Source organism: Anguilla rostrata, chromosome 18 (genome assembly GCF_018555375.3).
Source record: "Anguilla rostrata isolate EN2019 chromosome 18, ASM1855537v3, whole genome shotgun sequence".
Lineage (NCBI taxonomy): Eukaryota > Metazoa > Chordata > Actinopteri > Anguilliformes > Anguillidae > Anguilla > Anguilla rostrata.
This window is the reverse complement of record NC_057950.1, coordinates 8,814,404-8,836,348: the sequence shown is the minus strand read 5'-3', so window position 1 is coordinate 8,836,348 and position 21,945 is coordinate 8,814,404. Positions and strand designations below refer to the sequence as shown.

Below are 21,945 nucleotides of genomic sequence, written 5' to 3'. Positions count from 1 at the left end.
AGTGTGGTAGGATTCTGGTGTTAGTGTGGTAGGGCTCTGGTGTTAGTGTGGTAGGGCTCTGGTGTTAGTGTGGCTGGGCTGTGGTGTTAGTGTGGCAGGGCTGTGGTGTTAGTGTGGCATAATTCTGGTGTTAGTGTGGTAGGGCTCTGGTGTTAGTGTGGCTGGGCTGTGGGGTTAGTGTGGTAGGGCTCTGGTGTTAGTGTGGCAGGATGCTGTGCGTTTAGGACTTGGTGGGGATCGGGGAGAGGGGTCTGCGGTAGCACTTCCTTCCTCCAGTCGGAGGCCCCAGGGGAAAATCCGTTACTGCTGCATTCCACGCCCATTGCATCATCGCAGGGCTGAGGTTTGCTGGCCCTTCATCGCAGACTACTCCACGTCGAGCGGACTGTACTCCGGCTACCGCGACAAGCAGCGGCGTCAGCGGCCTGCTTAGTGCCTCTGGCATTAAAACTACCGTCTGCCACTAGGGGGCGCCTGTCCTGCCGTGCTGTGAGAGAGTGTGGGCTCTGGCCTTTTTTTGCCCAAGATCGTGTATTAACCCTGTAGAGAGTTTAAGGAAAATTTTTTTATTCATTTAGTTCAGTATGTTTGTTTATGGTTTTTGTAACCTAGCCAATTGATCATTAATCTATTGATGAAGGTTATTTTAATTTTTTTAAATGTGCGGTAAACCTAGCTGGGGTCTTTTTCATGAGTTATAAGATGTAGCCTTTTTAAATTCTGCCGAGCTCAGCATAACTGGTCTTTCAGTTTGTAGTTGTAATACAGTTTCCACCAAGTGTTCCAGAATCATCTTGCAGTCCAGACAAATTCTTTGCAAAGAACTATGGGAGCTGGAGGAGAAGGAAACTGAAATTGCCCAATACACTGGCTTTCAAGATAGGCATTGACTTTATGTGGGACAGCTCAGGTGGGTGAGGCCGGTAGTGGCCGCAGTGGCTTGTGGGCGTTTCTCACACAGCAGGCCCCAGGCGTCTTCAAAACTGAGCGCAGCCTCGTTGCCCGGGCATTAGTGGGACCAGCGTTGCCCCAGGGCATTGTGGGACCAGCGCTGCCCCAGGGCTTGTTACCGTGACTGCAGTGAGCTGAGCGTCTTATGGCGTTGTCTGTCGCGATCTCGTCCATAAGCAGCCCGTGCGTGGGCCAGTATCTGTGCTTATTCAAATCAGTTCGTCAGTAGAGATGCATGCATGCCTGCGCATGTGAAGATCTCTAACCTTTTTTTTTTTTTTTTTAATTAACATCCATACCACAGTATTTATTTATTTTTAAAAATCTAAATGCTTAATTTGTGGCTCAGGTCGTCCTGTGGACTTTTCCCTGTTGGTGTTGGCTCACACATTTTTTTGCTCACCATCTTGGTTGTTATAAGCTCAGTACCAGATAGGTTTAGCCTGCTTTTTAACCATAACCTTCGTGTACGATGAGGCTGACCAGGTTGCTTATAATCTTACAGTACTGTGAGCCTGACTGGGTTTCTCATCTCTGGAGTTCTGTTCTGTGTTCCATCGCTGAACATATGAGTCACTGACGGTTCTGTAAAGATTCTCTATTCTCAGACAACAGGTGGTGCGGTAAAGATGAACTCTTGCACCGAGAGATGAGGCTCTTGTTTCGCATTTTCCTGTTCATGAAATATTCCCTCTGTTGCTCAGAACTAGGTTGTTTAATATGCCCTCTTCTTGCAGGAAAGGCATTGTAATGTGTTTATCTGGCTTTACTGCTGAACTCCTGTGCGGCGTCCATGTGCTAAAGTGTCCCTTCTGTCTTTCCGTAGTTGTGGCGGTGGACGCAGCCGACGCGCCCCTCTACCTGCCCTACAAGACGCTGGTTTCCACGGTGAGCAGCATGGCGTTCAGCGAGGGCGAGGCCCAGCGACTGATCGAGATCCTCACCGACAAGGCGGGCATCGTGCAGGACACCTGGCACACGGTAACGCGCCACGCCCTCCTCACACCCCCCTCCCTCTTCCCCAACAAGGCAGGCATCGTGCAAGTTACCGAGCACATGGTACTGCGCCATGCCCTCACCCCCCTCCCCTCGTCCAATCTCCTGGTCGGATGTGATGCTAACTGATAGCTGTCCTGTTGTGCCTAGAGCACGCGTAACCTATTTACCGCACACCCAGCACAGCTCATATGGCCTTAAGGAGATTATATCCACCTGCTTTGATAATGGCTGAATACCCCCCCTCCCCTCCCCCGCTCCCGGGTGCTGGCAGAGAGCCTGGTGACTGTGCCGGCGATGCCGTGTGAGGAAAGGTAACGGTTTCAGCGGAACAGACTGCGTGAATCACGCCTGAGCTGAACCAGACGGGCCCCAGGGTAACAAGCCTACGCCTCTTGCTCACTGCTCAGAGCTAATTGTACAGAAGAGCTGGATCAGATAATAAAAATTAAAAAAATTTAAATGTTAAACACCATTACATTTCTGTGGATGACTATTTTAAGGGAAACCCTTGATTGAGCAAGATGTCTTGCCTGCATGACGCCAGCTGTAATTCAGCTGAAAGTCTACAGCTGGGCTGCCCAACCCTGTTCCTGCAGATCTGCCGTCCTGCAGGTTTTCACTTCAACCCTAGTAAAGCACACCTCATTCAACAGCTAGAGATCTAGTTAAGCTGCTATTTGGTAGAATCGGATGTGCCAAATTAGAGTTGAAATGGAAAACCCACATGATGGTGAATCTCCAGGAACAGGGTTGGGCAGCCCTGGTTCGCAGAGTGCAGTAGGTTTCTGCTTTAGGATTGCGGGGAATGTGAAAGCCTTTTTTTTTTTTTTTACTGTGCCAGTTTTTCTCCAGTTATACCGCCAACTCTGATTTTGTAATTCCCTGGTAATCTCTCCTCTTCACCTGCTCATTATTATTGGCTCAACTCCTGGATTTTATGGTTTCAATGAATCACATTTGCCATGTTTATTGTGAATGATTATCCAGCCAATTAAATTGGAGTTTGTTGTGCATGGAAACAAGGGAATATGAGCCGCAGCATGCAATGTCTCTCTCTCTCTCTCACTCACTCACTCTATCTTTGCTGTTCTCTGCCGTCCATCTCCCTTCGCCCAAAATCTCTCCACCCGACATCTTTCCTTGGATTTCTCTCTCTACAGCTCTCTCCCTGGGTCTCTCTCCCTACATCTCTTGCTACCTGTCTGTCTTGCCCTACTTTTCTCTCTCTCCATGAGTCTTCCCTACGTCTCTCTCCTTAACTCTTTTCTCTCTTCCCATGGAAATGTACACTTCTCTTTATGTGCTCCAAGCAGTCTTGTCTGCTATTAAATGTGGCTGTTCTGCTGTATCTGTGGGACAGATGGTCAGTCGCTCTGTGTGTCTGTGGTGCTGACGGTCAGTCGATCTGTGTCTAAGGTGCAGACAGTCAGTTGCTCCCTGTGTATCTGGTGCTGATGGTCAGACACTGTCTGTGGTTCTGACGGTTAGTCGCTGTGTGTGTCTGTGATTCTGACGGTTAGTCGGTGTGTGTCTGTGGTTCTGACGGTTAGTCGCTACGTGTGTCTGTGGTTCTGATGTCAGTTGTCGTCTGTCATGTAGTGTCTGTCGGTGTGCTGTGGGGAGATGGTCAGTTGCTCTGTGTGTCTGTGGTGCAGATTGTCAGTTGTGTGTCTGTGGTGCAGACGGTCAGTTGCTCGGTGTGTCTGTGGGGCAGACGGTCAGTTGCTCGGTGTGTCTGTGGGGCAGATGGTCAGTCGCTCTGTGTCTGTGGTGCTGATGGTCAGTCGCTCTGTGTGTCTGGCCAGGCCACGCAGAAGGGCGATCCTGTGACGGCTCTGAAGAAGCAGCTGGAGGAGAAGGACAAGCAGCTCGCCGCGGAGCAGGAGGACGCCGCCGCCGCCAAGAACCGTCTGAGGGAGCTGACCAAGGTGAGCCTGAGCTTACACAGCAGTATTTTCAAAACGTTCGCTAATATTCAGAGCAACTCGTACCCAACCAGCAAGTCTACTCTATTTTGCTGAGGTCTGGAGGCGTGGTCTGTGATGTTAACCGCCTCCCTCCTCACCCAGGAGCTGAATACAGAGAAGGCCAAGGTGTCGCAGGTGGAGACCCGCCTGAGCGCCCAGCTGACCGCTCGGGACCAGGAAGTGGCGGCTGTGCAGGCCCGCATGCAGGCCAGCTACCAGGAGCACGTCAGCGAGACCCAGCAGCTCAACGCCAAGGTCAGAGGTCACCTGTTGGATCAGAGACATTAAGCGTGCAGCGTGAATTGGAGGAAGTTCTGTACTCCCGCAAAGGATCCTCTGACAGTTTTTCCAAGATGTGGCAGCCCTGTGTTTGGTTCCGTTTTCTAGAGGTGCTTTTTTTGTTTTCAGGTCCAGAGCCTGCAGGACCAGCTGGAGAAGGGTCCCAACGCTCAGCTGGCCCGCCTGCAGCAGGAGAACTCCATCCTGCGGGACGCCCTGAACCAGGCCACCAGCCAGACCGAGAGCAAGTGAGCAAACCCCCACGCAGTTCTCACACCCCTGCGCCCCTTTTTAGCCTCCCCCTGCCTTCCAAACCATGAGGACTTGAGTGCCAATCCCGAGCTTCACCAGAGGGGGCAGCAGAGGGCTGATGGTTTACCTGTGGGAATAATAGTCATCTGTAGCACCATAAAGCGCAGTAGAGCCTCTGCTAAATGCCTGTAATCTAATGTAATGTTACTTGAGCTGGAGATAAATGTTTGCTGTTACTTCAGGCTTTCTCTTGCTTCGTGTTGGCTCAAAGCTGCAGGTTCCTGGCTTCCCACGTGAATAATTAGTTCATAGAATAGATATTTAATTAATGAATAGATGTAAATCTTTGCAGTTACTCAGTCTGCTGCAGTCGAGTGGTCTGGTTCCCATTCTGTCCAGCCAAGGTCCGATGACCTTGTTTCCCCATACCACATGAGGCCTGTCCTGTCCTCCCATTGGCTAAATTTTCCAGTTTTACGAGGATGCTGTCATCCTTGACAACATTCAGTTGTTATTTCTCTTCCCAGCAGAGACGTGAACTTGCTGTTGGGTGATAAGCGGGTTATTTTGAGGCCGCGTGCGCCTCCATGTTGGCTCTGTGGTTATGAAGCCGGGGGATGGAGATGATAAGCAGGTTATTTTGAGGCTGCCTATGCCTCTATGTTGGCTCTGTGGTTAGGAAGCTGGGGGAGAGAGGGCTTAATTTATCTGTCACAGAGTCGACTTCTGGGGCCTTGAACCCACGTAGCTGAGAGGCTACGTTCGGGTAATTTTACAAACTGTTTAACATCGCACGTCATGAAGTCGCAGTGGTGTTGTTTGTGCCGAGCAGGTCGTGCATCAGACGTGTGGTTTTCTAGTAGTTTCCGTTTCTCTCCCCCCCCTCCCCCAGGCAAAACGCGGAGCTGGCCAAGCTGCGGCAGGACTGCGCCCGGCTGGGCCTGGAGCTCGGGGAGAAGAACGAGGCGTTGCAGGCCGAGGAGCAGCACAAGGCCGCGCTGGAGGCCAAGGTGGCGGCAGCAGAGAGCCACCTCGCCCACATCCAGGTGAGCACAGAGAACAGAACCCCGCCCACATCCAGGTGAGCACTGAGAACAGAGCCCCGCCCACATCCAGGTGAGCACAGAGAACAGAGCCCCGCCCACATCCAGGTGAGCACAGAGAACAAGCCCCGCCCACATCCAGGTGAGCACAGAGAACAAGCCCCGCCCACATCCAGGTGAGTGCAGGGAACAGAACCCCAGTAGCTTTAACTCTAGTCCTGGAGGGCCACAGTATCTGCTAGTTATTTGAGGTTTCCTTAAAATGAGCTGCCAGGTTGGGTCTTGAAAATGGGGTGTGTGGACTCTTGGACTGTGGAATGCTGAAATGCACTGAAGCCTAGCCGGCTCGGCGGCCCTCCAGGACGGGAGTTTGAGATTCCTGCTCTAGGGCTCCTGTCAGGCGATCCATCCTCCTGTGTGCTCAGGAATCCCCTCCAGACCCCGCCACCGTTCCCCAGCCCCAGTGTGCCGCCCGGGCTCCAGCCCGTGCCGAAAGGCAGCAGATTCAGTCCGTCCCCCAGGCAGCGGGTGAATGCAGAGCTGCATTAGACTCTGCTGAATGAACTGACCCCCCCACCCCCCGGGGCACCGGGGCATGACGGGACCATCGCAGCGTGTCGGAACATTTGAACACCGCTGTAATTACCCTGCTCAGTCTGCGCTGGTGGAATGCGGCTGCACATTAATCGTGTGACGGGGGTGGGGGGGCGCATGAAAAGCTGCATGCGCAAAGAATTGTGCATGCATTTTATCCAGCGTGTGCATGAGTCACTGAGCTGCACAAAATAACAATAATAATAGTAGTAATAATGATGATAATAGTTGTAGAGGAAGATGAAGATTATGATGATTGCATGTATACAGAGCCGGAGTCACAGTCTTTACAGTAAAGGAGGGGGATTCTCACCCACTGTGTGTTGCCTGGGTGATGCACGGCAGCCATTTTGCGCTAGAACACCTCGCTACACATCAGCTGAGGGGGAGAGAGAGGGATTGGTCGACAGTATCTCCGCTCACAGCTATTTAGTCAAATCTAAGCATTTGGAGATTGACTGGAAAATCAGGCTTATTGCAAAAAACTTGTAGTAAGCCTAATGTGGAAATTCTGTTGTACTTTTTTTCTGCGCCTGCTCTAATAAACTAAAGAAAAAACATGGGAATTGGTCCAAGGGAATTTGCTGACTGCTAGAATAGACTGCGTAGCGTATCAGTGTCTACAGAATACAGATGTATTTAGTACCAGCTGAAGGTTGTGCTTCTTGACTGTCTTTAGCTAGATAACCATAACCAGAATGCACTTCACCGGGCAGCCTTGCTTTCTGGTTATGTTTTTTAAAACATTTGGCAACTAAAAATATTACGCTTGGGTGGAAAAATAACCCCCACCCTTCTTCCAGTTGAATGCTGATAAATTATCACAAAATAAAATATGATGTGTTCTGTAATTGATTCATGGGGAATCAATGTGCCTGAGTGTGTGAGAGAAAGCTTACCTGTGATCCGGCACAAATTCCTCTGTTCTGACATTAGTTTACTAACATTGCAATATTACAACTAATTCAGTTATTTCTATGCATTTCCCGAGAGTGACGAAACAGTGACTCAGCGCTTCGCACCGGTTTAAAGTTCGCTCGTCTCATCATTGATTAACCGCCCTTACCTAAAGCATGCCTTTATCGCCGTTATGTAATTCCCCGTCTCCTCGGATTTTACACCGCTGTCCCGCTGCAGTTTCTCCCTGCCCGTGAGCCCGCCCAGTCACACTCCCGTTATCGCGGTGGTCGTTATCCGCCAAACCGCGGCGTGCCCTCCGTTAAGAGTTTGAAGCTCAGACGCTTTTCTTGTCACGCTCCTGGAACGCTTTGAGCAGAAATGCCTTTTGCCGTTCAGGGGTGAGTGAAGTGAGGTCTGCTTCTTTGGTGTGAGGAGGGCTTTTTGGCACGAACGGGAGGTCTTCTTCCGTGGTTTGAGGAGGGCTGATTGACAGGATGGGGAGGTGGTCTTCTGTGGTTCGTGGTGGAAGTAAGTGAGAGCATTGCCAGGCTTGGCATCAGGGGGCAGCATATGGTACTCAGCGCTGGGGTAAAGTGGGGTACCCATGCCTCCCTCACACTCACTGCCCCCCCCCCCCCCAAACTCCCCCCCAGAGGCGGTGTGTGACTGACCAGAGGGCCTTTGTGTGTGACTGATTTGACTGACCCGAGGCTCTCGTGTCTGATGACCGGCTCTCTCTGACTGACCGGGTCTCTCTCCCCAGGCGGAGCGGGCGGAGTGCGAGCGTGCCCTGCAGGCCCGGCTGGAGGAGGTCAGCGAGGAGCTGCGCGCGGTGCAGGCCAGCAGCAGCGGCCTGAGGGCGGAGCTGGAGAGCGCTCAGCAGGAGACCGCCTCCGTGGGCGGTCAGTGTCTAAACCCCGCCCCCCCCTTTGCACCTAAACCCCACTTCACATTGAACCGAGAACGGCATGTTCCTTTTGGCTTCCTTTGCCAGGCTTGGTTAATGGTGTAAATATTATTTTAAAAATGCTCTCGAGTTGGCACTCCAATCTAGCAAGATTAGATAAGCAGCTGTTTGTGTTCTGTGAGTCATTTGATTGACGTATTTTATCATTTATTTATTTTTGTTTTTGTCTTGCTCTGAGCCAAGCAGAGCCATTAATCCCCCACGATAGTTCCACTCATGAAATACAGGTGTTCTGTGGATCCACACCCACCCACCAATAGGCTGATGCGCAGGTCTGCTCTGCCGTGATTCGCTGATTGACCCAGTGCTCCGCCTTCCCCACAGAGCTGCAGGCGCGTGTGGCCAGTGCAGAAGCAGAGCTGCAGGAACGGGCGTCCCAGGTGGAGGGTCTGCAGGCGCAGCTGGGTCAGGCGGAGGTGGAGAAGGTCCAACTGCAGGAACAGATCGGCACCATCAGCGCCCTGCTGGAGGCAGGTCGGAGCAAGGAGGTCGACGACGACATTGAGGTGAGCCTTCAATGCACTACATTGCCCAGAATCCTCTGTGACTAGCCATAATTTTGACTCTTAAAAACCGTTCACCCTGGTACAAGGTAATACATTTCCCAGAATAATTCAGTAGTGGCCATAATTGTGAGAATAATGGTTTAGAGGAGCTAGTGTGCTGGCTTCCAGCACTTTTTGGCAAGCTGTTCGTTGTTATTTTTTCAGACCGAGATGTAGCCCCAAGCTAATCACACATTCTTATTTTAACAGCTCACTGAATCGGCAGAGAATGTGGAGTTGCAGAAATGGTACAGTAAAATCATTTATTTATTCATTAATTTGCTGATCGTGCAGTTCGCTGACTAGCTAATATACTGTTAACTGAGCTAGTGACCAGGTTTAAACTGGTTGTGGTCGTTTCATGAGCGGTACATCCGTGCCTGGAGGAGGCGTAGCACTTCTTCTGGGGAGTGTGTGAAGGGTTTTTTCAGTCCCTGTCATTTGGAATAAATTACAGCTATTTTTCATGTGCAAGGCCTGTTGTGACCGAAAAAAATGGTTAAAAATAAAATGTGCTGCTCTCTCAGCTTGGAGGAGAAGGAGAGCCAAGTGAAGGCGCTGGAGGTGGAGCTTCTGCAGCTGAGAGAGGGCGTCGCGGTGCCCGCGGAGAAGGAGGACACGGTGGGTCTCCTGTGCACCTGGTACTATGAGCCTGACCTGCCTGCTCATAACCTTAACACACTATGAGCCTGACCTGCCTGCTCATAACCTTAACACACTATGAGCCTGGCCTGGATGCTCATAATCTTACTGCCCAGTGAGCCTGGCCTGGATGCTCATAACCTTACTGCACCATAAGCCTGACCTGGATGCTCATAACCTGACTGTACTTATGAGACTGACCAGACTGCTCATAACCTTACCATGCTATGAGCCTGACCAGGCTGCTCATAACCTTACAGTACTGTGAGCCTGACCAGACTGCTCATAACCTTACAGTACTGTGAGACTGACCATGTTGCTCTTAGCCCTGCGGTACTGTGAGCCTGAGCAGGTTTGGCGGGAGCCACCGCCCCACTTGTTTTGACTTTAGAACGATATCGCTTTCCCGACCCGCCCTTAGACCCACCTTCGCCCCAATCCCCCCGGGCATATTTCTGCTCTTGGGTCTGTATCAGCGGATTGGCTGAAACGGTCTCATTTATGTGCTGTTGCCGGGAAACGGGTGCTAAGCTCCACAGAACCGTCTCAAGTTCCGTAGCTGCAGTGGCTTTGTGTTGGATTGTGAGCCTCCCGTCCTTCCCTAACGAACTCCTCTGACGTGTGTTTCAGTCTGACGGCACGGAGGAGGTGGCACAGCTCCAGAACAGGTGAGTTTGAGTTTGTAAATCCCTCAATAGATAAAGAAAAACATAAAAAATCTAATTAACATCATTTAACAATATGGGGGCTGCAATTGTGTTTGTACAGAAAAATGGCGGGTCTCCTAGGACCAGAGTTGAGAACCCGCTTATCAATATAGTCCTTCATGCACACTTACTCAGTTAACATTTCTTGCAAGCATAAATATTTTGCCCAACGTTTTCCAATCACTGCAGCCTCCCTAAAGTTTAGAATTTTAAGGAGGTGAAACTTGATGTGAGCAGCTTTGATCTAACGCTGCTCCATTTACAGCCTGCAGGAGAAGGAGAAGCAGGTGGCATCGCTGGAAGAGGAGCTGAAGCAGGTGAAAGATGACCTGGAGAAGGTTAAAAACGGGGAGGAGGTGAGTTCCCCCGCCTCCCGCTCAAGTGGCACGCATTTACGCTGTCATCGATCGTTTCCCATTGGCCGGTTCTGCGATGGAACAGTCAAGAGCGAGTGAGTTTGGTGATCTGCTGAATATGAATCTAAATCATGGTGTTTGGTTGCAGGGAGCAGTCTTGATTTGTTGAGGTGTGACAGTGATTGACACGTGATTGTTCCACCTGTTTTTGGGCTCAGAATTTCTCTCTCCCATCTCCTATTGATTTGAGTTTGAGATTAATACTTTTTTCAGTCTTTAAATTTCTCTAATCAGCGGTCACTTGATATATGATGGTATTATCTTGAGTGTGTTTTGAATAAGATTGAGATGACTTGTGAAGAATTGGGGAAAAGACACCAAGACTACCTTTCTAAATGTAGTTACAGTCTTTAGTCAGTTACGTGGTTTTGGTTGTCACCTTATTTTCTAACAAACTTTACCTTTATTTCTAGCCCTCTGACAACAGAATGGAGATTGAGGAACTCCAGAACAGGTACATGTACATCTGCATATAATCATCACCTTTTACCAGTGATTGTCTCTTGAATGCTAATGTCTTTTCATAAGCAAGAATGGCAACAAACATAATTATTTTTTCCACGGTAATAAGCCTGTGAGTAGACTCTCAAATTTGGCATGAGACCTCGCTCATGTATTTACAAAGAATGGTGAATGTATGCAACACCAGGCTGGTTCTGCTCAGGGTCAGGCCAAGAGACCACTTCAGAAGAAATGTGAACCGCCATTTTGGCTCTTCAAACCTCACACTGAATTCCCCATATGTTCTTAGTTTGAAGGAAAAAGAGAACCAGGTGGCATCCTTGGAAGAAGAACTACAGCAGCTCAAAGAAATGGAGGTGGTTAAAAATGCAGATATTGCGGTAGGTGCTCTGCCTTCTTCGAAAGCAGAATGTTGTCACAGCAGCAGCATTAATGATTTTTTAGTTTGTTTTTTTTTTTTTTGCTGAATTCAACATTCAGACTTAAATCTTTGAACATAAAATCAGAAAATTATTCTGTAATCTTGGACATTTTTACAAATATGAAGGACCCGTATGTTTTCCCTGCCAGCACCTGGGGCATAAAGAAGAATGTAAATATAAAAATAATGAATTTATTATTATTTTTAAAATTCTGTCGCCATTTTGTCACCTAATGGGCTCTCTGCTCATTGCAGCCGGACAACACAGCCGAGGTAGAGGAGCTGCAGAATCGGTAGGCTTTTTGGTTCTTTCTTCTCTTTCCGCTCGCTCCTTTCAGCCCTGGCGAGAGGCCGTTACCTGCGCTCTCTGCCCGGGGTCAGCCCCGCGTTCCCCTCCGTTCACGTGCGCTGTGTTAAAACTGCGTTCCCCCGGCAGCCTGGAGGAGAAGGAGGGCCAGGTGACGTCGATGGAGGCGGAGCTGAAGCTGCTGAGAGAGCAGACGGTGCGTGCTCAGAGCGAGAGCAATGTAAGCATTTTTTCCCCACTGTCACTGAAGTGCTCCTTGTGAGAAAAAATTTGCCTACGAGCCAACTAGCCTGCTTCTTAATTCACCGATCAGCAAATTAGTTTGCTGATCAGTTACATGCCTTATGAACAATTGGTTGATTGCTGAGGTCTACTTTATTTATTTGTAAAAAATAATTTGGTAACATCAGTTCTGTTAAATAATTGGCTTAAGAACTGGCTATTTCAAATCCTGAAGATTTTGGTTTGTTTGGCCTGAGAACCAGATCTCCCTCTGGCCCATGAGATCCAGGATTTCCCAGTATTATAACAAGCAAGTTATGGCATAAGGATAAGCCTGGAAGCTTCCTGGCCTGGTGCAGGGGATTGGGATGAACGAGGACTGGGGGGCATGAGGGGGGGGGGGTGACCCTGAGGTTATGGCCTTTTCCCACACACCCTTTCTCCCATCAGGATGAGGGTGACTGGGCCACAGTGGAACCCGAGGCCAGCGATGAGTGTGAGAGCTCAGCAGAGGGAGCTCAGGTCAGAGGAGCAGGGAGCCAGAGGCCCTGAGAGCAGGGATTTCTTCCTCCAGTCCTGAAGGGGGCGATGTGTCTGCAGATTTAACTCCAGGCCTGGAGGGCTGCAGTGTCTGCGGGTTTAATTTCAGTCCTGGAGGGGCCGCTGTGTCTGCTGGTTTAACTCCAGTCCTGGAGGGCTGCAGTGCCTGCAGGTTTAACTCCAGCCCTGGAGGGCTGCAGTACCTGCAGGTTTAACTCCAGTCCTGGGGGACCGCAGTGTCTGCACTAGTTTTAATTCCTGGAAAATCAGTGTTTGCAGGTTTCTGTGGTTTCCTTTCAATTAGCACCTAATTTAGCCCCCGGTAACAAGGCCTGTGGACTGTTTAGCCAATCAGTGACTTATATTAAGTACCATAGTTTCTGAAATATACCATGGAGCAGCACTGCGCCCCCCCAGGTCTGACAGACAGCCTGCTCAGGTGTACGTGGAGCAGCAAGTGCTGCAGGAGCTCAAGCCAAACCAGACCACAGGAGTACATGCAGTACATCTGTACTGTTTTCGCGTGCAGTTGTAGAGCACCGTAGCTGCTTTGTCAAGCAGTACTGCCACCTTCTGGCTGACTGTAGCCACTGCAGGTTGCTACCCTTTGTTGCTTTTGGGCTCAGGTAATCACAGATTGAAGTTAAGTCCTAGTGTTTGAGATTCAGTTGATTTTACACAAATTCTCCGACCCTGTCCATTCAGCTGAGAGCTGGTCTAGGCCATCCTGTCCGTATCCTAGCCTTATCCATTTTGAGCCAAAATGGAGTGATCCTGGATCAGCTCTGTCAGTCTGTTTTATTAACATGGGACTTGGACATTATGTCTGGAAATGGGACTGTGGTTTGTTCCCCTTGGCATGGTTGAGCTCCTGGAATGCTTGTTCTCTGACAGACGGCCACCTTCAAAAACACCAGGGCTACAGATTTGTTAAACGACCCGGTTTCTCATTCCATTGTTGTCTTTGAAGGCCTTTCTCTCCCTGTGTCAATTGTGTTTTCATGTTTACAAAACAGCTCCAGGCGTCACTGATTTCCTCATTAATACATGTTAACTTTTCACCTAACTATGGCTCTTTCCTCTTAAAGCGGTTAGCCATTGTCATCTCAGCTATGAGTTTATGTTCTCTTGTGAAGGTTCTTTTGCATCCTGGTGCATTTGGCACGTATATGGTCCTTTCTCATTCAGTTCACTTTATACTGGGAACCCTGAGGGCCCCCCCCCCCCCATTTTTCTCATCTCTTCAATCAAATACTTTTACAGACCTTCCTCATTTCTACTTTTCAAGATGCAAAATACAGTCAGAACGTGACCCCAATTAAACTGCTGTTATCCATGTAAGCCCATCCAATATCCAGTGGAGACTAGAAATGCAGAGAGCCTGGTCATGGTAACAGTCTATGAGGAGATCTTGTGTATTTGATGCCCTTTACTCACAATGCTCATTAAATAGCTGCTCTAGTTTTGTAAGCAGCTATGAATTTGCATGGAAGGTGTTTTTTTTTTTTGTTTCTGTTTTTTGTTTAATTCAAGTGGTCTTCAGTACAGTTGTCTTGGTGAAGACTGAGATTGCGCAGTGTTCTCCATTGTTCCTGATTGGGTGTGTGTGTGTGTGTGTGTGTGTGTGTCCACAGGAAGGTGCAGGGCACCAGGTCAGCATACCTCAGCCCGATGTAAGGGAGGTTCTTCAGTCACTCTTCCCACACATCACCGTAGAAACAGAACAGGTGACTGAACTTGCCCCATCAAACATCTGTATTAGTCCATCAAATCGAACATCGAAGGATTTTCGCTTTCTCTAATTTTGAATACCCACAGTTTGAGTACACACATTATCATTTATATCTGCCATATGTTCTAATCTGCAAGTTCTGTCACATGGCTGCAGCTAGTTTAGGAACCTGCACCTACTTTGGGGGTAATTATTTTGTCTGATGCACAGCGTACATTAAAATACCTCTGGCTTGTTGGTATTGGAATGCTTTTTTTTGGCCTCCAGGCTAACTGGTTGCAAGAATTCACTCAGAAAGCCCAGGAATCTCTCAGTCAAAACCAGCGGGGCGAAGAAACGCAACAGTCAGCCGTAGAAACAACAGAGTCAGCGGTAAGAATGGGCATTGGATGGCATTAACCTATGCCTGGGGCAAGTGTGTATGTGAAGAACTCAGCTCTTTGAAATGGCAGTTATATCTGAAAACAATCCTACAGATTCTACAGAGAATTTTCAAAGATGCATTGCTGACCAAAACATGCAATGGTGGAAGTTACTAGAAACTACTTCTGTTAAGGAAACGCACACTTACTGTTGAGTCACACAAATTTACAACAGTTCAGTCAAGTATTTACTACAACTGTTTTAAAATTTTGTCAGTCTTTCCACACGGCAGTTTGGTGGTACAATGTTACATTACATTACATTACATTCATTTAGCAGACGCTTTTATCCAAAGCGACGTACAAAAGTGCATTTTCATGATCGTAGACAACTGCTGAACACGGGTTCAGTAAGGTACAATTACTTATTTTGTAAAGCTATTTCTAGCCGAGAACAAAGAACACTATCCTGGTCTAACATCTGCAAAGCCAAACTAGGCAGAAGAATAAGCTAGAGTATTAGGACAAATACAATTTACCAAGAAGTGCAGGGATGGGGCAACATGTAACAAGTGACAGGAAAAAAGGGTTTTTTTTTTTTTTTTTTTTTTTTTAATATATATATATATATATATATACACAGCGTGGTGGTGGTTATTCTAGGTATAGTCTGAAGAGATGAGTCTTCAGGCCACGGCGGAAGATGGATAGTGAGGGGGAGGTTCGGAGAGGGACGGGGAGTTCGTTCCACCACTGGGGAGCTAGGGTGGAGAAGCTCTGTGATCCTTTGGGCGGGTGGGAGGGGTTGCAAGACGCCCTGCTGCCGCAGAGCGGAGTGGTCGAGCAGGCACATAGAATTGAGTCATGTCCTGCAAGTAGATAGGGGCTGTCCTGTTGGCGGCAGTGTAGGCAAGGGTCAGGGCTTTGAATCGGATCCTGGCAGCGACCGGTAGCCAGTGAAGTGATCGCAGCAGGGGAGTGACGTGGGAGAATTTGGGGAGGTTGTAGATGAGTCGGGCAGCGGCATTCTGAATCATCTGTAGTGGCTGTATGGCACAAGCTGGCAGGTTTGCAAGGAGAGAGTTGCAATAATCAAGGCGAGAGGTCACCGTAGCCTGGACGAGCAGCTGGGTGGAGTGCGTCGTCAGGTATGGTCGAATCCTCCTGATGTTGTATAGGAGGAATCTGCAGGACCGTGATGTTGCCTTGATGTGCTCCTTGAGGTCCAGCTGGTCATCCAGGACCACCCCAGGCTCTTTGCAGAGTGAGAGGCAGTCACTGTGGTGCCATCAACCGTGATTGAGAGTTCACGAAGCAAGGAGGTCTTGTACGGGAAGAAGAGCAGCTCAGTTTTGTTGAGGTTGAGCTTCAGATGGTGGCTGGCCATCCAAGTGGAGATGTCAGCCAGGCAGGAAGAGATCTTATCATTGATCTGTGTGGCCGAGGGGGGAAAGAAAAGTAGAGTTGTGTGTCATCTGCATAACAATGATAGGAAAAACCATGTGAATTAATGACTGAACCAAGAGATCTGGTGTATAAGGAGAACAGCAGAGGACCCAGTACAGATCCCTGCGGCACTCCCGTGACAAGTGGATGAGAGGCAGAGGCAGACCCCTTCCAGGTGACCTGGTAGGTCCTATCTGCAAGATAGGAAGAGAACCAAGACAGGGCAGTCCCGGTAATTCCCATCCCAGCCAAGGTGGAGAGGAGTATTTTATGGTTGACCGTGTCAAAAGCTGCAGACAGGTCAAGAAGGATCAGGACAGAGGAGAGGCGTGAGGCTCTTGCAGTGGCAAGTGCCTCCGTCACAGCTAGTAGTGCAGTCTCTGTTGAGTGCCCGGATCGGAAGCCAGACTGGTGAGGGTCTAGCAGGTTGTTCTGATGGAGAAAAGAGGTTAATTGTTTAAGAACTGCTCGTTCGAGGGTTTTGGACAGAAAGGGTAGAAGGGATACGGGTCGATAATTTGTTACATCGGAGGGGTCTAAGGTGGGTTTTTTGAGTAGTGGGGTAACACGAGCCGTCTTAAAAACAGAGGGAACATGACCAGAGGAGAGAGAGGAATTAACAATGGAAGACAGATAGGGAAGGAGCTCGCTGGAGATAGATTGGAGAACTTTTGATGGGATGGGGTCAAGTGGGCAGGTGGTTGCGCGATGAGAGGTGATGAGTTGTAATACATCAGAGTCCTCCAGCATTTCAAAGGAGGTCAGTGTGGCAATGTCAGTATTTTCATTTTAAAAGTAAGTTTCTTTTTGGAAATAGTTTCTGATTTAGTATGGCTTTTGTTTGCGTAGGAGGGATGGCGATCCATGCAATAGCGTCTATTTCTTAGTTATGGCTTACACGTCTACATTTTGAATAGTTTTTAGCATCTCTACTCCACAATTTTAGATTTGTAATCAAACAATCCACATGTGGATTCTAAGCTTTTTTTGAAGGGTGGTTTTTTTTTTCTTTTTGGTTTCACCATGTACAAATTACATCTCTTTTTATACATAGTCCCCCCCCCCCCCCATTGTAATGTTTGGGACAAATGGCTTCACAGGTGTTTCTGATTAGCCAGGTGTGTTCAATTGCATTCTTGGTGCAGGTATAAAATAGGTATATTATGGTGCAATGAAATGGGGGGGGGGGGGTATGTATAATATAATATAGTGCTGTAGTTTCCCCGTTGTGACACCAAGTGTATAGCTTTGAATAAAAGCAGAGGATATGCATTTTAGCCACATGTGAATTGTTTGATTACAAATCTGGAATTGTGGAGTACAGGACCAAATCACTGAAAATACGTCTTTGTCTCGAACTGTATGTTTATGCATTTATTTTTATACATGGGGATCCCCTGGGATCAAACCCGCAACATTTGCGTTGTTAGCGCTTTGCTTTACCTCCTGAGTCAGTCAGGATTGGTTCTCTGTTCTAACGGGGGGGTCCTGTGGGCGTTCCAGGAGCTGCTGGCCAAGCTGAAGGAGGCGGAGGAGTCCCACAGCACGCTGCAGGCAGAGTGCGACCAGTACAGGAACGTCCTCGCCGAAACCGTAAGCGTCCCGCCCCGCGGCGTCGTCTCCTCAAAACCGCGCCGCCCGCGCTCTGTCAGGAGCGCGTCCTGCTGCTGACTTTGCGTCCGGCGCTTCGGTCGTTTTGCGCAGTGCCTCTGTCGGGCCTCGTTTACGGCTCTGTGCGCTGTTCTCGCCACTGCTGTGCTGTAAGATCTAGGTATAAAGTACAAAGAAGGGCAACTAAATTGGCTTCAGGTCATTAAATGTGGGGGAAACTGAATTAGCATTTGATATCTTTGCCGTTACACAGATCGTGTTAATTGAGCAGGGAGACGTATTGTGCATGAGCATTTATTCTCCTGCCACAAGGGGGAGCAGTTGTGTAAGCCATTCAGCTTATCCTTGAAATGCAGTCAGTTTAACATGACATTTGCCATCAACCAAGTGTATTTGACTGCTAAGTGAAAGCATACAAGCTTCACCATGGAGTTGGTATGGAGTGATAGGCACCCTGGTGATAAAGCATGCTCAAAACTTGTTTGACAAGTAATTTGCCTGCAGCTGAAGACCTTGGTTGTACCAAGCTTGTAATGTGGACTCTGAGGGGAAGCAGGAAGCTGATGGTCATGTGATTCTGTGGTGTGAGGGGCTAGGATGCTGTCACTATGGTGCATTGAAATTCCTACATGAAATGAATGACATGCAATGAATGAATGAAATAAAAATAAAAAATCAATTGCCCAAAAATGTGAAAATACTGTCACCTGGCTCTGCAGGAGGGAATGTTGAAGGACCTCCAGAAAAGCGTGGAGGACGAGGAGCTGGTGTGGAGGGCCAAGATAGCCCACTCAGAGGAGCAGCTTCAGAGGGTGAGTTTTGGGGCAGCGTTACTGAGCGCGCTCAGTCCGGACGGCTGCTGTGTTCTTGTACAGTGAAACTGAGCGTGCTCAGTCCGGACGGCTGCTTGTTCTTGTGCAGTGAAACTGAGCGGCTCAGTCCGGATGGCTGCTTGTTCTTGTGCAGTGGAATGGAGCGCGCTCAGTCCGGACGGCTGCTGTGTTCTTGTGCAGTGGAACTGAGCGCGCTCAGTCCAGATGGCTGCTGTGATCTTGTGCAGTGTACAGTAACTGAGCGCGCTCAGTGCGGACGGCTGCGGTGTTTGTTGGGTCTATAGTTGAGCTCTGTGCCTGACTCTTTGTGCAGGCCATGGAGCAGGTGCTGTCTTTGGAGACGGCCGCAGAGAAGATGAGGCTGGAGAACCGAAGCACAGAGCAGGTGCAGTGGTCGCCGTCAGCATTGCCAAATCTCCCCCCCCCCTTTTTTTATTTTTTGTTTTAGTGAACTATTTTTGTTTTTTAGAAAAACTGGGGTATCACTTTAATTGGACCAGACATTGCAAGCTCTTAGCTTGCAATATTATTTGTCCAAATAGGCTGTGACAAACAGATTGAAGATGCCACACTTAATTGTGTGCAACCACTGTCCATAATTTTAACTAAGTCCCGTGTCTATATCGTGAATGGACATGCTTAATGTAACAGAGTTCTGAACAGCAGCAGATTGGCCACATTTCATGTCAGTGGAGTGTACCTGTCTGTCAGGTAGAAGCCAGAGGGAAGAGGGATTAAAACGGGAAGAACTAGAATTTTAAGTGATGCATTTTTAAAAATGACACACGATCTACCAGCATGGCCTCTGCGATCGACTGGTCGATCACAATCGTCGTATTGGGCACTCCTGATGTAGACAGTTGCTGACACACTAAAAGTGGTGGATATATTGACTTGAGATCTGGTGTGTGCGTGTGAGTGTTTTTCATGTTCACCGGAATAAATTCATGATTTAAAATGTTGGAGGTTGCAATGGCGGAAGTGTCAGGCGCAAGCAAACCCCCTCTGAACCCTAACCTCCCCTTCCTGGTCCTCGTTTCGCCTACAGCTGAGGGGTCAGGTAATGCTTCTAGAAGCGCAGCTGGAGAAACAGCTGGACACCACCACGCCCTCAGACAGCCCAAATTACCCTGAAGACAAGACAGAGGTACGTAAGGTCTCTAAACCAGCTATCTCAAACGTTCCCAAAAACTCCACCCATTGGTGGCCCACCATGAAAAAATGGAATTTGCAGCGTGTACATTACATTGGTCGGTACATGTGACAAATGCAGTGTTTAATTTGGTCTGAAAGACTGTGGAATCCACGTGTATCTCCCAACCCACCTCAGCTCCTCCCACAATCCACTTTTGGGTCCCGGAGTTTGGGAGCTGCTGCAGTAAAGGACATTTTATCTTTTTTTTTTTACTGGATTCTTCTGAGCTGTGATTGGTCCGGAGGTATAGGTGTCTCTTCTGATTGGATCTTGCAGCTGATCTGACCATTCTGCAGCACAGCTGCTGCTGAAATGCAACTGCGTGTTGGAACGTGTTCTTTGTGGAAAGTCGTAAATGTCACGGAAACAGCTGGAGGGCCTTGAGTGTTGCGCGTTGGGTTATGGGTTTCCTGCACAGAAGAGGGCAGTATATCACACTTAATAACTTCTGTCATACATGCATTTGCTGTGTCCCCCAGGGCGTAGAGTGGTCCTCTGCAGATGATGTATTCTTTGGTCATTTTATGTTTTCAAGAATTTTTTATAAATTTTTATTTTCTTTCAAATGAATAAAAATATGTAATTGTGAGTGGACTGCCCAAGTGTGACAGAATAACGAGTAATAGCTATGCATATTGTAAGAAGGCATCAATTTTGCACATACGTGAGTTAACAGGTCATGCTAATTATGTTTTATAAATAGCGCTTGTAAAAATTTAGACAGGCATTCACCATTTTTAAGAAGATTCTGATCACATGACATTGGAGTTCAGCCCTGCCACGCAGTGTACCTGAGAGTCTGGAGTTACCACTGCTTACCTGTGAGGGATTCAGACCACACCCATCAGCTGGCCTCCTCTTACCTGTGTCTTTGCTAGAAACAGTTTAACCCTTTAAGGTTAACATCACAAGTATATGATTAGAATGTTCTTAACTGAACATTCTAATGCTGATTAACGATCACTGCTGGTGATTGAAAGCTAGTTCTAGAACACTGACATAGAATTTTGAAAAAGCATTTCAAACAAACTTTCAATGGGGTTTAAGTGCCTTTTGCACCAACTGTAAATGCCTTTCTCTCATTTCAAAGGGAAACTTGTGATTAAGAGAAGCTGACCGGGTGATGGGTGTGGTCTGCAGAAAAAGGAAAAAAAGAATAATTAAAAGTTTTTAAAAAAAGAAAAAAGATTTATCCATGCTTGCTTTTAGCCGGAAACCTTGTCGAGTGACTCTCAGAGCCAGCAGGAAATGGCCCAGTCAGAAGAGCTAAGTCAGGAGCTGGCTTTGGTGAGTCAAACCCTGCAGGCTTCCTCCAGTCCTGTAGGGGGCGTCTGAGACTGATGCACAGATTTAGTAATTTAAAGTCAATATTGCAGGCTTTTTTTTTGACAGAAGCGTGCGTTTAAATGGCAGGAATTTGGGTTTTGTGTGATGCAGCCACAGAATCTTTACACCTATCAGATACTCCACTTTATTCTTATTTTTTCTTCTTCTTCTTTTGGCACCCAAAATGGGGTTTAACCTAATATTGGACAACCACCCTAATTTGGAACGTCCAATTACCTGGAGCCACAGCAACATTCATGTGTGAACCCCACTGCCGATTTGGGGGAGTGTAGATGCAATACATGGCCAAAAGTATGTGGGCACCTCTTCTGATTAGTGGGTTTGGCTACTTCAGCCACACCCATAGCTGACAGGTGCATGAAATCAAGCATACAGCAATGCAATCTCCATAGACAAACATTGGCAGTAGAATGGGTAATAAGGAAGAGCTCAGTGACTTTCAACGTGGCAGTGTCATAGCATGACACCTTTCCAATAAGTCAGTTCATCAAATTTCTGCCCTGATAGAGCTGCCCCAGTCAACCGTAAGTGCTGTTATTGTGAAGTGGAAACGTCCAGGTGCAACCGCCACAAAGTGGTAGGCCACACAAGCTCACAGAACGAAGTAGTCTGTCCTTGGTTGCAGTTCCAGACTGCCTCTGGAAGCAACGTCATCACAAGAACTGTTCATTGGGAGCTTTATGAAATGGGTTTGATGGCCGAGCAGCCGCACACAAGCCTAAGAGCACCATTGCTCACAAGTCACAGCGCCATTGGACTCTGGAGCGGTGGAAAGGCGTTCTCTGGAGTGATAAATCACGCTGCGGTATCCGGCAGTCTGACTGACAAATCTGAGTTTGCCGAATGTCAGGAGAACGCTACCTGCCCGAATGCATAGTGCCAATTGTAAAGGTTTGGCTTGGCCTCTTAGAAAGGAAAGTTAATGCAACAGCATACAATGACATTCTAGGGAATTGTGTGCTTCCAACTTTGTGGCAACAGTTTGGGGAAGGCCCTCTCCTCCTGTTTCAGCATGACAATGCCCCCGTGCACAACGCAGGGTCCATTAAGAAATGGTTTGCTGAGTTTGGTGTGGAAGAACTTGACTGGCCTGCACGGAACTCTAACCTCAACGTCATCAAACACATTTGGGATTAATTGGAATACCGACTGCAAGCCAGACCTCATTGGCTAACGTCAGTCCCCAACCTCACTAATTCTCTTGT

General features: G+C 48.2%; 1 protein-coding gene across 15 annotated transcripts in view; it reads left to right on the top strand.

Annotated features, from left to right (window-relative positions):
• Positions 1-21,945, top strand: part of rrbp1a (ribosome binding protein 1a) — a 60,375-nt gene that overhangs the window by 31,911 nt on the left and 6,519 nt on the right. For 9 of the 15 annotated variants that reach the window (XM_064318037.1, XM_064318035.1, XM_064318036.1 and 6 more), the window contains 23 exons: positions 1,778-1,932; positions 3,756-3,878; positions 4,020-4,172; positions 4,326-4,444; positions 5,341-5,494; positions 7,749-7,887; positions 8,277-8,458; positions 8,708-8,745; positions 9,025-9,118; positions 9,770-9,807; positions 10,112-10,202; positions 10,676-10,716; positions 11,014-11,104; positions 11,401-11,438; positions 11,582-11,672; positions 12,125-12,196; positions 13,849-13,941; positions 14,214-14,318; positions 17,258-17,347; positions 18,085-18,177; positions 18,512-18,583; positions 19,247-19,345; positions 20,603-20,680. In XM_064318037.1, coding sequence (XP_064174107.1) covers positions 1,778-1,932; positions 3,756-3,878; positions 4,020-4,172; positions 4,326-4,444; positions 5,341-5,494; positions 7,749-7,887; positions 8,277-8,458; positions 8,708-8,745; positions 9,025-9,118; positions 9,770-9,807; positions 10,112-10,202; positions 10,676-10,716; positions 11,014-11,104; positions 11,401-11,438; positions 11,582-11,672; positions 12,125-12,196; positions 13,849-13,941; positions 14,214-14,318; positions 17,258-17,347; positions 18,085-18,177; positions 18,512-18,583; positions 19,247-19,345; positions 20,603-20,680 — 2,249 coding nt within the window. The remainder of the gene's footprint in view (positions 1-1,777; positions 1,933-3,755; positions 3,879-4,019; positions 4,173-4,325; positions 4,445-5,340; positions 5,495-7,748; positions 7,888-8,276; positions 8,459-8,707; positions 8,746-9,024; positions 9,119-9,769; positions 9,808-10,111; positions 10,203-10,675; positions 10,717-11,013; positions 11,105-11,400; positions 11,439-11,581; positions 11,673-12,124; positions 12,197-13,848; positions 13,942-14,213; positions 14,319-17,257; positions 17,348-18,084; positions 18,178-18,511; positions 18,584-19,246; positions 19,346-20,602; positions 20,681-21,945) is intronic. The other 6 variants (XM_064318040.1, XM_064318033.1, XM_064318032.1 and 3 more) reach the window with 2 other exon arrangements.